Below are 15,447 nucleotides of genomic sequence, written 5' to 3'. Positions count from 1 at the left end.
CATCCTCTGCTGCCCCCCTTCTTCTGCCCTCAGTCTTTCCCAGCATCAGGGTCTTTTCCAGTGGTCAGTTCTTCGCATCAGGTGGCCAAAGTGTTGGAGCTTCAGCATCAGTCCTTCCCATGAATATTCAGGGTTGATTTCCTTTAGGATGGACTGGTTGGATCTCCCTGCTGTCCAAGGGACTCTCAAGAGTCTCCTCTAGCACCACGGGTTGAAAGCATCAATTCTTCCGTGCTCATCCCCGTCTGTCTCTTCTCGTCTTAGGCTCTAAACTGACACCCACTGGACACTCACTATTTGCCAGGAACAGTGCTCAACACCCCGCTTGCAGGATCTCTGTAAATCCCTTCCACGACCCGAGCTCTCGGCAGTGGTTCTGAGTGTCTTGGAGCCCCAGTGTCCTCATCCAGAAGAGAGGGCTGGCCTGGTGCCTCTGCCTCTGGAAAACTCTCACAGATTTGTCCATTGGTTAAAAAAAAAAAAAAAAAAAGGCCTTATAGGTTATAATTATTTAAAATTGTCCTTGCTTATTGAGGAAGATACAAAGAACCAAAAATAGCTCAAAAATCTTGTGTCACCTCACTGCCCACAGAGAGTCTGGGGTATGTCCCAGTCTGGATGAATTAGGATTAGATTTTTTTAAGTGAGCCTCGCTGGTGGTGGGGAGCAGGCATGCAGAGACACTCCGTGCTGTGAACGCCCAGCCCCATGGAGTATCACCAGCTGAACCACCCGTGTCCCAGCAGTAGAACAAAACCATCATCACCCGAGAAGTCCCCTTCCACCCACCTTTCCCCCGCACCCAGCGACGACCCCTGCTTTTCTTCCCAGAACCATAAGCTCCTTTTGCCTGGTTTTGAACTTGACGTAAATGGGATCACCCAGTGATAACGATTATATCTGCTTTATTTCTCTTAACACTGTTTGGTTGCCGTGATGCGTCCCTGTTAGTAAACATGGCACTAGTATTTTCCTTGATTCTATACATACTCGGGTATATAAACATGCATTGTATTTCTCCATTCTTTTTTTTTTTAATTGTATTTGTTTGTTTGTTGTTTATGGCAGCACAGGGTTCTCATTGCTACAGGCTTTCTCTAGTTGCCACGAGCGGGGGCTTCTCATTGCGTGGCTTCTCCTGCTGAGAAGCACAGGCTGTCAGGCACAAAGGCTTGGTTGCCCCACGGCATGTGGGGTCTTCCCAGACCGGGGATCGAACCCGTGCCCCTGCACTGGCACTGGATTCTTGACCACCGGACCACCAGGGTGGTCCTCTTTCTCCACTCGTGCACAGATGGATATCTGTTTTGTTTCTAGTTATTTGCTACAATAAATAGTGCTGCTATGAGCCCGTCCTGCCTGTGACTTTGGGTGAACCTATGAATGCGTTTCTGCTGAGTGAACACCCAGGATTCAAATGGCTGGGTCAGAAGCAATGACTATGATCAAGTTTAACAGATGCTGGCAAACAGTTTTCTTCCGTGCCGAGATCAGTCTGTACGTCTGCTGGCAGCGTGTGAGAGCTCCAGATGCTCCACGCCCCCACCAATGACTGGCCTTGGTCCATTTTTTTTAAATGTTAGCCCTTCGAGTCACTGAGTCATAGATAGAATCCAAGGGAGTCTGTAAACCTGAGTGGTGAAAAACTAGACTCTTGTTTTCACTGACCTACAACTGACACATGACATTTGCTTCAATTAGGAATGTAGGCCTCTAACTATGGCATGTCAGCAGAATCTATAATTTGTCATCTGTAGAAATCACCGATATTTCAGTATGCCACTGCAGTTGCTGTGTATATTGCAAAATAAAATATTCTCACTCAGGACTTCCCTGGTGGTCCAGTGGCTAAGACTCCACACATTTCAATCCCTGGTCGAGGAACTATATCCCACATGCTGCAACTAAAGATTCCACGTGCTACAACTAAGTCCCAGTGCAGCCAAATAAAGAAATATTTTTTACAAAACTATTCTCATTCATTACTACTTTGAAATGATCACTTTTTACAAGGCCTTGCATTTAGCATCTTCATTTTTTTTTTTAAGGACCCATTACACTATGCAAACTCTAATACTTTGATAACTGTTTTTCAAAACAATTGATTTCCTCTACTAGCCTATGTATTTTATTTTCTGCATGTGAAAGCATTTGAGAAGGGGGCCACGGACTGCACTTGCTGGCTCAGGGGCTCCGTGGTTCAGAGGACAGTGCTGTCTCCACGTCCTGGCCTGCCAGGTGGTTTGGAAATTTCTATTGAGTGATGGCAAGAGAAGGCTTTTGCTCTCTGCAACCTCACATGGCTTCCTGGTGCCTCTCCCCTCCAGCTTTCTTCGGGAAGTACCTTAATGAATACAACGGCTCCTACGTGCCACCAGGCTGGAAGGAATGGGTCGGCCTCCTCAAAAACTCCCGCTTTTATAACTACACGCTGTGTCGGAATGGAGTGAAGGAGAAACACGGCTTTGACTACTCCAAGGTGAGTCCCCCTTGCTGGCTGGGGTGGCAGTGGGGCTCAGCCCTGAGGATCGGGACACGGGAGCCCGACTATCTGGGCTCAGATCGTAACACCTTCATGCGAGACTTTGACAGCCCAGTGACACCCTCTGCTTCAGTGTCTTCATTTCTCAAATAATAGTCTCTGTTTCTAAGAGTACTGTTTTATTTTTCTTTTTTTTTTAAATCAAAGTAGAGTTGATTTAAGGCTTCCCAGATGGCTCAGTGGTAAAAGAACCCACCTGCCAAGCAGGAGATGCAGGTTCAATCCCTGGATTGGAAAGATCTCCCTGGAGAAGGAAATGGCAACCCATTCCGGTACTCTTGTCTGGGAAATCCCATGGACAGAAGAGCCTGGCGGGCTACAGTCCAGGGGGTTGTGAAGAGTTGGACAAAACTTAGTGACTAAACAACAACAGGGACAGTTGATTTACAATATTGCAATATTGTGTTAGTTTCAATGACACAGCAAATTCATGCAGTTACATGTTCTCCAGATTATTTTTCATTATAAGTGATTTCAAGATATTGACTGTATTTCCCTGTTGTATACAGTACATCCTTGCTGCTTACCTATTTTATGTGGAGTGTTTGTTAATCCCATAACCCTAATTTATCCTTCCCCCCAATGCTTTCCCCTTTGATAACCATAGGTTTGTTTTCTATGTCTGTGGGTCTTTTTCTGTCTTCCATAGAGATTCATTTGTATTATTTTTTAGATTCCACATAAAATAGTATCATATAATATTAATATTTGTCTTCCTCTGACTTACTTCACTAAGTATAATACTAGGTCCATCTATGTTGTTGCAAATGGCAATGTAAGAATATTGGGTTTTTTCGATTGAAATATATTTGACATATAACATTGTGTGAATTTAACACGTACAACATGTTGGTTCAGTGCGTATATATAATGCTGTGTGTGCTGTCATGTTAGCTAAACCTTTATCATGTTGCAGAATTATCTTTTCCTTTTTGGGGGGGAATAATTAAGACCTAGTCTCTTGGCAAGTCTAATGTTTATAATACAATTGTTGTTCAGTTGCTAAGTCATGTCCAACTCTTTGTGACCCTTGGACTGTAGCACACCAGGCTCCTCTGTCCTCCACTATCTCCCAGATTTTGCTCAAATTCGTTATAATACAGTACTGTTACCTCTAATCACTATGCTACGCATTAGATCTCCAGAACTTCCTTACTTACTAGTTGTAAGTTTGTACCCTTAAACAGCATCTCCCCAGCATTCTCCTATCCCTCAGCCCCTGGGAGCACCCATTCTACTTTCTGTTTTTATGAGTTCACCTCTTTCAAATTCCATGTATATTGTGTGGTATCACACAATATTTGTCTTTCTCTGTCTGACTTAAGTCACTTAGCATCATTTCCATGTTGTTGCAAATAGCCAGGATTTCCTTCTTTATTGTGATGGAATAATATTCCTCTGTGTGTGTGTGTGTGTGTGTGTGTGTGTGTGTGTGTGTGGTGTGTGTGTATACACATCACATCTTCTCTATCCATTCATCACTGAGGACACTCGGGTTGTTTGCATGCCCACACTGAGGACACTCGGGTTGTTTGCATGCCCACACTGAGGACACTCGGGTTGTTTGCATACCCACACTGAGGACACGCGGGTTGTTTGCATACCCACACTGAGGACACTCGGGTTGTTTGCATACCCACACTGAGGACACTCGGGTTGTTTGCATGCCCACACTGAGGACACGCGGGTTGTTTGCATACCCACACTGAGGACACTCGGGGTGTTTGCATACCCACACTGAGGACACTCGGGTTGTTTGCATGCCCACACTGAGGACACTCGGGTTGTTTGCATGCCCACACTGAGGACACTCGGGTTGTTTGCGTACCCACACTGAGGACACTCGGGTTGTTTGCATACCCAGGCCGCTGAGACTAATGCTGCAATAAACATGGGAGTGCAGATATCCCTTCAAAATCCGGTTTTCATTTCCTTTGGATAAATACCCAGAAGTGGAATCCCCAGATCATAGAGTAGTTCTATTTTTAATTTTTTGAGGAACCCCCTTGCTGTTTTCTGTAGCAGCTGCATCAGTTTACGTTCCATCAGTGGTCCACAGGGCTTCCCTTTTCTCACATCCCCACCGACACTTGTCATCCCTTGTCTTTTTGGTGCTCACCATTCTAACATGCACCAGGTTATATGAGAGGATTGTTCTATAACATCTTGCCAGGACATAAATTTGTTATAGAAAGCGTGCGTGTAGAACATACAGTTTAACGAATTTTCACGAACTGAACGGATGCATGTAACCAGCACTCACGCAGGTCAAGAAGCAATGTTGCCACCAGCCCCAGAAGGCCCCCTCGTGTAACTCCTCCCATCAGCCACCTCTCCTACAAGGACTCTGTCACTCAGACCTCCAGCATTGTAGATTAATTCTGTATCCAGCTTCTTTTGCTTAATACTCTGTTGAAATTCACCCATGTTCTCACTTGTTACTGTAGCTCCTTCATTCTTGTTGTATGGTATTCTATACCTTAACCTACTCCTTCCCCACATGTATGTGTGTTAGGCGCTCCGTTGTGTCTGACTCTTTGCAACCTCATGGACTGTAGCCTGCCAGGCTCCCCTGTCCATGGGATTCTCCTGGCAAGAATACTGGAGTGGGTTGCCATTTCCTTCTCCAAGGGATCTTCCCGACCCAGGTCTCCTGCATTGCAAGCGGATTCTTTCCCATCTGAGCCACCAGAGAAGCCCCTAGGTCATTCCCTAGGCCACACTTTTCCTAGTTCTGGTTTGTTGAACTGCGATCAGGTAAGGTGCATGGATCCTAGGTGGATGGCTCAGAAAGTTTTCACGTGTGTGTATGTCTGTGTAACTGCCACTGCAGTCAAATTATAGAGCATTGCCAACCCCCAGGAGGTTCCCTCATACAACTTTCCAGTCAGAGGTGTATAGTGGTATTTCTTTGTAATTTTTTTTTTCACAAAGGCTTTTGAGGCTCACAGGAGTTAATAATACATGTAGAGTGATAGAGGAGACCACTACACACAGTAAATGCTCAGAATATATTAGTTCAGATCAAGATACAAAACCTCCTCTGCAAACGGCCAAATACTAAATATTTTAGACTTTACAAGCTATAGTCTCCATTACAACTGCTCAAGTCCGCCTTGCATTCCAAAAGCAGCCAAAGATGATGTGTAAACAGATCAACCTGCCTGTGTTTCAGTAAAACTTCATTTACGAGAACAGGCAAGAAGCCTGACTTGGCCAGTGGGCTGCAGTTTCCTGACCTCTGGCTTAAATAGTGATGATGGTGGTGATGATGACAGGGAGGAGGACAGAATAATACTGAAGGTTCATCCAAACTTACCGTTAAAAAAAAGCATCCGGCAACTAGCAAATATTCCTGCCATCTCAGCAGCCAAAATACACTTTATCCCATTTCCCTTCTGGAAATACCAGCACATTTGGGGAGCCCTCCCAGCTTCGACCGGTAATCACCGCCCATGTGTGTAAGTCTGATCAGGCCCCGAGTGGCAGAAACCACGTGTGACATCACCTGCGTAGTGCCTCTCCCCGACCCCGTGTCTCACTCTGCACGTAGTAGGCCTGCCTCCATGACCTCTCCAGGGCAAATTAATTCTGAAGTCCTGGTTAGGGATATTTAGCCAGTCTGCTGGACTCTTTGGAAATACAAAGCACAGTCTCACAGGGCTGAACACACCTTTTCTCTCCTCCCAGCCTCAGTGCAGGCAGATCCTTCAAATAGCCAGAAAAATCCACTCCCTCTTTGTTAAAATTCCTCACCATGTCCACGCCTGACCTCAGCACAGCCCGATAACAAAGTTATCCAGGGAGACCCCACCCCCTTGGCGCTGAGAACGGGGCGCGCAGTGGCTGCTTTGTCACCCCGTTTCCTGTCATCCATGCATCTCAGACTGAGAGTGAGAGGACAGGAGTCCCCCTGACAAAGGTGGGAGAATTCCTGGAAACCCAGTTACTGGAGGCCTGGAAACAGGGATGCGGGCCCTGTGGGGTCAGAGCTGGCTCAAGTCCAGGGTTCGGGTCCCAAGGGTATCAGTGGGCGGCAGGAGCACCAAGAGGGGACAGGAGTGAGCGCAGAGTTTCCAGCCACCGTGGAGCTGGGGAGCTCTGTGACTCTGGGAGGTTGGAGCATCGTGGCCGAGGCTAACCTCGGGGGCCCCGGTGGAGGGCCAGGGAAGGAAGAAATCAGAAGTCCTTCCCAAGTGGCCCTCAGAAGGCCTCTGAGGACTCTGCCCTAATCACTGATCCCCAAGGTGGGCGGATGCCACCCAAAGGGGTCCTCGTAGCAGACTGGAAAGAGAGAGGCAGTGTTGATGAGAAAAGACTGATGTATAAAGCAAGCCAAATGGTCGAGGAGGGCAGGAGAATGCAGAACAGGTAGCGGAAGGGAGACAGGAGTGACCAGGTGGAGGAGAGGGGAGGGTCCAGGTGGTGGGAGGCTCTGCAATGGTGGTCGCCGTGAACTTGAGCGCACCCACCGTTTGCGCTTTCTCTCTGTTCCAGAGAAGCCTCCCTCCTATGCAGAGGGGCTTAGCCCAGCTGTTGGCTGCAAATGTGTCATTGAAGGAAATCAACCAAGAAAGCCCACTAATGCGGGAAATGACTAAATGACCATGGCAGAGTCTGGAAAAAGATGAGAGGGATTGGTGTCTAAAGCCGTCAGAAACACTTAGGATGTAAGGATTGGTGGGAAAAGCAAGTTGCAGGACTCTTCCAGGTCCCTAGTCAGATGTCACTTTCCTAGACCACCCTGTGTACCGGGCACCCCCCAATCCCGAACCCACCCCCCATCACCACTGGTGTGCCACATCTGTGTATATCACGGATTCATCTGTTAACTGTCCTCCTATTTGAATACAAGGTTCATGAAGGCAGGGATGTTAGTCTTGTTCACTGCTGTGTTTGTTGAATGAATGAATGAATGAATGTACACAGTATAATAGGATTCATGTAAAAAGATGCATAAAGCAACTGTAACATAGGTAACAACACATCAGGAAAGATACTTCTTTCTCAGTAGGAGACAAAAGAGGCCAAGATTGGAAGTGGAGATGAGAGGTTATCAGAAGGAACTTCAGCTTTCTTTGTACTGTTTTAATTTTCACAAGGAAAATGCTTGACTCCTGAGGAATAATGGCTAATACTCCTTTAGAGGGCATCACATACCAGATACTGCTGGAATCACTGTATATGAATTAACCTGTGCATTTCTCACCAGAGCCTGTGAGCGATCTGCTGTTAGTTTCCCAAATCACTAGATGAGGAAACTGAGGTGCAGAGAGGCTAAGGAACCAGGCCACACAGCTGGAAGGGGAATGTTCCCTGGTGGTTCAGGCAATAAGGAATCTGCCTGCAATGCAGAGACCCGGGTTCAATCCCTGGGTTGGGCAGATCTCCTGAAGAGAGGAATAGCTACCCACTCCAGTATTCTTGCCTGGAGAATTTGATTCTTGCCTGCCACAGTGGAGTGGCAGGCTACAGTCCATGGGTCACAAAGAGTCAGACATGACTGAGTGACTAACATTTTCACTTTGAAGATTCAAACCCAGGCCATTAGGCTTCAAAATCCATTCTCAAAACTATAGCCCATGGGTCAAGCCCAGCCTGCCAACTGTTTTGCTACAACCCTGAGCTTAAAATGGTTTTTCCATGTCTACTTAGCTGGAAAAAATCAAAAGCACAGCAGTTTTCATGACCATGAATATTATATGAAATTCAGATTTTAGTTTGTATGAATAAAGTTTTATTGCAGCCCAGACATGCCCATTAATTTCTGCCACTGCTGCTTTTCAGCCGTAATGACAGTAATGAGTGATTGTAACTGAGACTTCTGGCCTATGAAGCCTCAAATATTTATCATCTGGCCTTTTACAGAAAAGGTTTGTTAAGACCTCATGTAAACCACCATATACTTCTCCCAGTAATATATTTGTTTGTCAGGGGACAAAAGGTGGACCAGACAAAAAAATACAAGGGCCTGGGTTCTAACTCTGATGAGCTGCTTATTAGTTTTGTGGCCTTGGTTTTCCCATCTGTAAAATGGGGGCATGGTGTCCACTTCAGAAAGTTGCTATGAAGGTCAGTGGAACAAAGGTCTGATAACAATAAGAGTCAGTGTTCCTTGTGGGTTCCCCTGGTACCAGGCTCCTTGCTAAATGCACTGTTCACTTGTGAAGTTTGTGTGAAGTCACCATCTGAAGGGACTGGTATTGGATCCATTTTTGAAATGCAGCTATAGCAGCAGCTTGTTGATTTATATCATATAGAAGAAAATTATTTTTATGTAATGTTCTACAGGGCCCCTTTATAAGACCCTTTTATACTCCCCAACATGTTTCAAGGGAAATTGCATGAAGTAGCGAGTGACTTTCTCCCCTCTCTCCCCTTATCTTGGTCCCCAGCTAGTGCTTAGGGATCTGTCCTTCTGAATTTTTTTCTTAGCACTCAGAAGCGTATGAAGGTAGGGATTTGGTTTCTCCTCTCCACCCTACTCCTCCCATAAAAAATAAATAAATGAATAAACTTTTCTGAAGTTTGACTCTGTAGTTTGCTCTTTCCCTTAAAAGCATATCTTGGACAACGTTCCACCTCAGTCACTATAGATCTGCTGCCCTTTTCCTGTGCCCAGCACTGCACGGTATGAAGGCAGTGCAGGGTCATCAGTCATCGTCCCGTTGCTGGTCACTGTGATGCAGTGACCGCCCTGTGCACACATAGTGCACGCGTGGCCCTGGAGGTGTGTGTCTCCAGAAGCATAGGAACCTGGGGAGTGTGCATGCATTTCATGCAGGGTGCAAACGTAGAAGGGTAGAAACTGTAGCCACTTCACCTTTTTTCCTGTAAAATAATATCTCTTATTGAAAGTTATCATTTTGGACAGAGCTGCTTCCTAGGAAGCAGAAGGTAAATGTTTAAGAATTCAGTCCCTTCCAAAGAAATCAGCAGCTGAAGATTTACCAAGTTCAGGATGAACTTAAACAAATCTCAACTTCTTCGCTGAGCTTTTAAAGCCCTCATTTCCTGTCCATAACGTTCCCTCCCACTCATCTGTTCTCCTGCCTGGTTATCTAAGTGGCTCTCACTTTTCTGGAGCCGCTATGGCCTGCCTGTGTTTGTGGCATGATTTGCTTGTCCCTGCATTGTCCCTGCTGACTGTTCATCCTCTTTCTATTCCTCGAACACACGCCACGCTTGTTCCTGCCTCAGAGCCCTTGCATTTGCTGTCCCCTCTGCCTGAAACACTTCCTCCAGATCAGTGATTCTCACTCCTGGCTGCACATTGGAGTCCCCTGGGGAGATTTTTTTAAAAGTCCAGTGCCCTGGCTGAACCACAGAGCAGCTAAACCAGAAGAGGGCCCAGACATTAGTAAAGCTCCCCTAAGGATTCCAGCAAGCAGCTGAGCGTGAACTCCAATGATGGAGATCTTCCCACGCCCAGTTCCTTCTTGCCACTCAGGTCTCAACTCGAGTGTCACCTCCTCAGAGAGGCCCTCCCTGATTGCCCCAGCTCCCAATTACTCTTTGTCACATCTTGTCTTATTTCCTCCTTCTGTCTCGCCTCATCACTATCTTGACTCTTTGTTTATATGTTCGTCTGCTCCTGCCCCCAGGACAGACCCTTCAGGATTGCAGGCATGTATTCACCCTCCGTGATGGTATCCCTAGAGCTTTAAAAAGACTTCAGTCTTAGGGACCAAGACTTAGGAAGCCTGGCTGCAACATTTATCAGCTGTGTGACATTGGGCGATTCACTACACTTCTCTGGGCCTTCACTTTCCTGTTCTGGAAAACAGGGCTTATCATCATACCTACTTTCTAGGACTATGTAAGAATTGACAAGCTAATACATGTAAACCCAAAAGAGTTCCTGGCATGCCATAAGCACTCAATAGTGTTATTGTTTTAATATCTGTCATGAATGAATGACAAATTGCAATTCCTCTCCCATCCTCCCTAACCCCTTCTCAGGGTTATTCCTCCACTGTGAGGTGTTATCATTTGACATTCCCTGTTCTGCTTGCTTACTTATTGTCTGTGTTCCCTGTGTGACTTCACCACTCACTGCATGTCTGCCCCTAGACCAGCAGCTCCAGGAGGGCAAGATTGTCTGTTTTGGTCACTTTTGCATCCCCGATGTTCAGCACAGATGCCCGGCTCCTCACACCTTCTCCTGTCTCTCCCCGGCCCCCAGGACTACCTGACGGACCTGATCACCAATGACAGCGTGAGCTTCTTCCGCACGTCCAAGAAGATGTACCCGCACAGACCTGTGCTCATGGTCATCAGCCACGCAGCCCCCCACGGTCCTGAGGACTCAGCCCCCCAGTACTCAAGCCTCTTCCCTAATGCATCTCAGCACATGTAAGTTTCAGGGCGCTGGCTCCAGAGCTACTGGGTAGCACAAAGGCTTGGTCACAATGATGCAATGATAGAGACAAGGCTGCCTCTTCTCTCTAATCCTCCTGGTTTAAAGAGCCCAGGAGCACACAGCTCATCTCTGTAGAACTGGAATACAGATCCAGTAATAACAACCCAAAGCAGGCGACAAGAGGGGTTAATTTGGGACCCACATTCTCTCACCGAGATCTGTGGCTAGAAATACCTTTCAGGTGTACACCTGTATCATAGGTTTCCTTTCAATCCTGCGTGTTTCATTTTGCACATTTTTAAGCATTCTTTTGAGAAGGCGTCTATAGCTTCATCAGACTACTAATGTGTCTACAGCTTCTATAATCTATTATCTCCATGGCAGATTCTGTTCTAAGCCGTATGGTGGCGCTTTAGTCACTAAGTCGTGTCCAATTTTTGGGACCCCCTGGACTGTCCATGGGATTTCCCAGGCAATAATACTGGAGTGGGTTGCCATTTCCTTCTCCAGGGGATCTTCTGCACTGAATCCCTGAATATTCCCAGTGACCCTTGATGTATCAGTTATCTATTGCTGTCTGACAAGTTATCCCGAAATTGAACCATTTAGAACACCAATGTATAACATCTCACAGTATCTGTGAGTCAGGAATCTGGGGGGCTACCTGTCTGGTCTGGCTCAGGGTCTCCGGAGGATGTAATCAAGATGTCAGCTGGGGTGCCACCACCTGAGGCTTGCCTGGGGCTCACGCACAGGGCTGCCTCTGACCTAGGGCCAATGCAGTCTTTTATAACCTCATCTCAAAAGGACACACCATCTCTGCCATATTCTACTGGTCACATGGACCAGTGGGAGGGGGCTACACGCAGTAGAATTGGGGGCCGTTGAGGGATGTCTTGGAAGCTGCCTGTCAGAGAGGTGAGGTAAGTTCCCTAATGTCACGCAGCTGGTAAATGGCAGACCTCAGATTCACATCCGGCCCCCATTCCCGCCTGCCGTCTCTCTGCCCACCCCTCCGGCCCTTCTTCCAGCAGGCTAGAAAACCTTTCTGGAATCTTCTGCATTCCTCTGCCTCAAACCACCTCCTGCTCAGCCATGATGCTCAGCAGCCTTCACTCTGACATTGGGGCGACAAGGGCAGGGCAGTTAGGAGGCCGCCTGAATATCCCGGGTTTAAGTTTCGTTACAGTCAGAACGCATCGCCCTCCTCACCCCCTCGCTGTGATTCCGTTCTGACGGCGCCCAGAGTGGCTCCGGGAGGATGAGGCAGTGTGTCGACCGACCCCCAGGTCTTTGGGGAGGAGGGTTGGACAGGTGAGGATGAACCACATTCCAGGGACGGCAGCACTGCCTCTCTGCAAAGCTGACCTGGTGGCCCCCACCTGGGAGGCCAGCCTCCCGCCCCCAACCTCTGCGGGGAGGGAGCGGGAGGCGCCGTGGGGTGGGGCGAAGGTCTGCTTGGCTTCTGCAGTGTCTCCTCTAAAAGGGGTGCTGGCACCCCACCCCACCCCCAGCAGCCCTGGAGTTTCATGATGAGGTTGTTTGACATCGCCTGCTCATTTATTTTCCCTTTGAAATGAAAATTATAGAACTTGAACATGAGCACCGCCTGCTATTACTTACCCAGAGTGCCCCCCGCACCTTATTAGGAGTGTGTTTGGAAGGCTCTCTTATCTCTGGGGTATAATCATTTTCAAAACAAACCTCCAAACCAGAAAGTTCTGCAGCTGGGATGTTTAATTACGACAGTCAGGGGGCTGAGGAGGGGCCAGAGCCCTCGGGTTGGAGTTCCAGATCTTTCCGTCACGAGGCCCCTGTCAGAGACTCTCACCCCATCAAGCCTGCGCCACGTTCTCTGCTGGGCATTGGGTTCTGGCAAATGCTGCTCATTGCGATGCGGTCCCACTGCACCTGCCCAGGGCCCCATCCACCCTCCCAGCTCCGTATATACACAGAGACGCACGCGGACACACACAAACACACACACAGATTCAGACACAAATGTACAAATAGATACACACAGATGTACACACAAACGGGGCTTCCCTGGTAGCTCAGATGGTAGAGAATCTGCCTGCAACGCAGGAGACCCAGGTTCCATCCCTGGGTTGGGAAGATCCCCTGGAGAAGGGGATGGCAGCCCACTGCAGTATTCTTACCTGGAGAATCCCATGGACAGAGGAGCCTGGTGGGCTAAAGTCCACGGACTTGCAGAGAGTCCAACACGACTGAACGACTAACACATTCACATACACAAATACACCAGTACGTACACAAACACAGGTACACAGAACACACAGATACACAGACATACACAGACATACATGTACACAGACATGTACACACAGGCCCATATACTGACACACACACACAGATACACAAATATACACAGAAACAGACACCCAAACGCACAGATACAAAGGTCTAAGCACATATACACATACACAGACACACACAGACACACAGAGACACAAAAACACACAGAGACGCACATAAACACAGATGCAAATGCAGACACACAAATGTGCAAATACACCACCATACAGACATGCACGTACAGAGACAGGCGCGCGCGCGCACACACACACACACACACACGCACACATGCACACACACGCAGCCAGAGCTGCCTCGGAGTGTGGCATCTGACCGGGTCACGGGCGTCTCCTTCCATCACCCAGGGGAGCCAGGCCCATGCTCGCATCTTGAGGTGGGGGTGGGGCCAGGGCTCCTGCCCACGGCCTCCAGACACAGGGTGAGGGGCCGGAAGGGGCCCCGCAGAAGAGGAGATGTTGTCCTTCAGGCTGGCAGTGAACAAGCAGACATTCCTCGGATTCTTTCAGAGGTGAGGGCTTCGCCTCTTTGTTCAGCAGATGGCTGGGTTCCTGTGAAAATGTGACCCCGTCCCAGGGGCGCAGGGAGAGCCTGGCCCCAAGCAGGACCCCAGATCCTGCTCCAAAAGCCGTCTCCAGAGAAGGGGCTTCAGAAAGCAGGCTCTTGACAGACTCACCCCTCACTGTTCTCCAGGGCAGACACCAGCCCTATAGAATCTAACAGATTCAGGGATGATCGCTCAGAATTACATCTGGAATCCGGGCCCCTGAGGCCATGGGAACAATTTCCCCCAAATGCCAACCAGCTCCGAGGGCGTCTCTCTGTGCTGCTCCTGCCGCCTGCAAGCCCCCCTGGTGCGGGAGGTGGGCTCACCCCTCGGAATGTTCTACACGTGGGTCAGGCCCTAAGCCGGCCGGCGGGGGAGAGCCACGTTCTTAGCAATTGAAGGAGCCGGGGCAGATTTAGCGGCAGGAGACCCGCCAGAAACTCAAAGTCCGGAAGGAGTCTTGTGACTCACTCCGTCTACATAGCAACCGTCTCCATAATTCTGGGCTCCCGTGAGCTGCAGGGTCCTTCCTTCCACCCCAGGAAAGTTCTCTGAAGTTGAGGGGGCTGAGGTCCTGAGGAAGGGAGGGCATTCGGGACCCTTATCCCCTCCCCAGCACCCTCAGCCCTCGCCCCTTACTAGCCAGCTTGAAAAGCTTTTGTCTTCAAGCAGAGGAAGCTTAGCCTCTGCTTGCAGCTTTGCCTGGGGAAGGGGAGGTGGTAAGATCTGAGCGGCCCCTGGCCTTCCAGCATCATCAGACCCCGTGCGAGGGGTACCCCCACTTTGTGGGGTTTCCCACTCCTGAGCTCGGCCCCCAGCTGTACCCTTGACAAGGTCGTCCCCTCACTGGGCCGCCAGTCTCCATTTCTCACTCAGGGTGAATAAAAGTAGCCCCAGCGCCTAGGGCAGTTCTGAATATTAGATGATCTAGGCAGAGCCTTCTGGGTGCACCCAGCACATGGGCAGCGCTCCTCCGAGGTCAGGTTATCATGTATTTATTCATTTATCATTGAGCATCACAGCTGACCCCACAGTAGAAGTCTCAGAGCCACCAGTCACTCAGTGAGACCGTGGGCAGGTCCCGGAACTCCTCTAACCCGCTTCCTCTTTTTTAAATGGGAGATTAAACCACACGGAAAGAATAATTGTGACAAGTCACAGAATACGGCGTGTCCCAAACATACACATTCAGGCCATTCTCACAGTTTTGCCTGACTATTATTAACCAAATTTTTTAACCAATTTCCTTTAAGAAAAAAAAACAAAATCTATTGCAAAAGGAAATTCCACATGACACACCTTAATTAGCCACGATCACTGGCACTCGCCATCTACCCAATGTGGCTGAAAAATAAATGCCCTGCTGTTAAATTAGAATTGGGTGCTGTGCCCATGGGTGGTTCTGAACTTGAACCTCCCTACAAGGGGAGGTGGCGGATTTGAGGGAGGAGAGAGCCCAGCACAGACTGAGACGTCGGCCTGGATGTCCTGGGCGTGCTGACAGGGTTGAGACGGGAAGCACAGTCCCCTGGGGGGCTCCGGTCACCTGTCACTGTGACCCCCAGGTCTCCCCACGTGCATGCCCTGCACACAGAGAGATGCTGACCGAACCTGGGGCAGAGCTCCCAACATGCTGGCATCCAGGGGAGCGAGGTTTCAGCC

At 48.7% G+C, this 15,447-nt stretch overlaps 1 protein-coding gene across 6 annotated transcripts in view; it reads left to right on the top strand.

The window, feature by feature from the left end:
* SULF2 (sulfatase 2) overlaps positions 1 to 15,447 on the top strand; it is a 126,722-nt gene that overhangs the window by 81,826 nt on the left and 29,449 nt on the right. For all 6 annotated transcript variants that reach the window (XR_009690139.1, XM_061127440.1, XM_061127441.1 and 3 more), the window contains exons 4-5: positions 2,328 to 2,479; positions 10,728 to 10,897. Coding sequence is in view for 5 of the 6 variants with exons in the window: in XM_061127440.1 (XP_060983423.1) it covers positions 2,328 to 2,479; positions 10,728 to 10,897 (322 nt within the window). In the remaining variant the exon portion in view is untranslated. The remainder of the gene's footprint in view (positions 1 to 2,327; positions 2,480 to 10,727; positions 10,898 to 15,447) is intronic.

The sequence above is a fragment of the Dama dama genome, chromosome 23 (genome assembly GCF_033118175.1).
Source record: "Dama dama isolate Ldn47 chromosome 23, ASM3311817v1, whole genome shotgun sequence".
Classification (NCBI taxonomy): domain Eukaryota; kingdom Metazoa; phylum Chordata; class Mammalia; order Artiodactyla; family Cervidae; genus Dama; species Dama dama.
The sequence above is the reverse complement of the archived record's forward strand: the minus strand, read 5'-3'. Positions and strand labels throughout refer to the sequence as shown.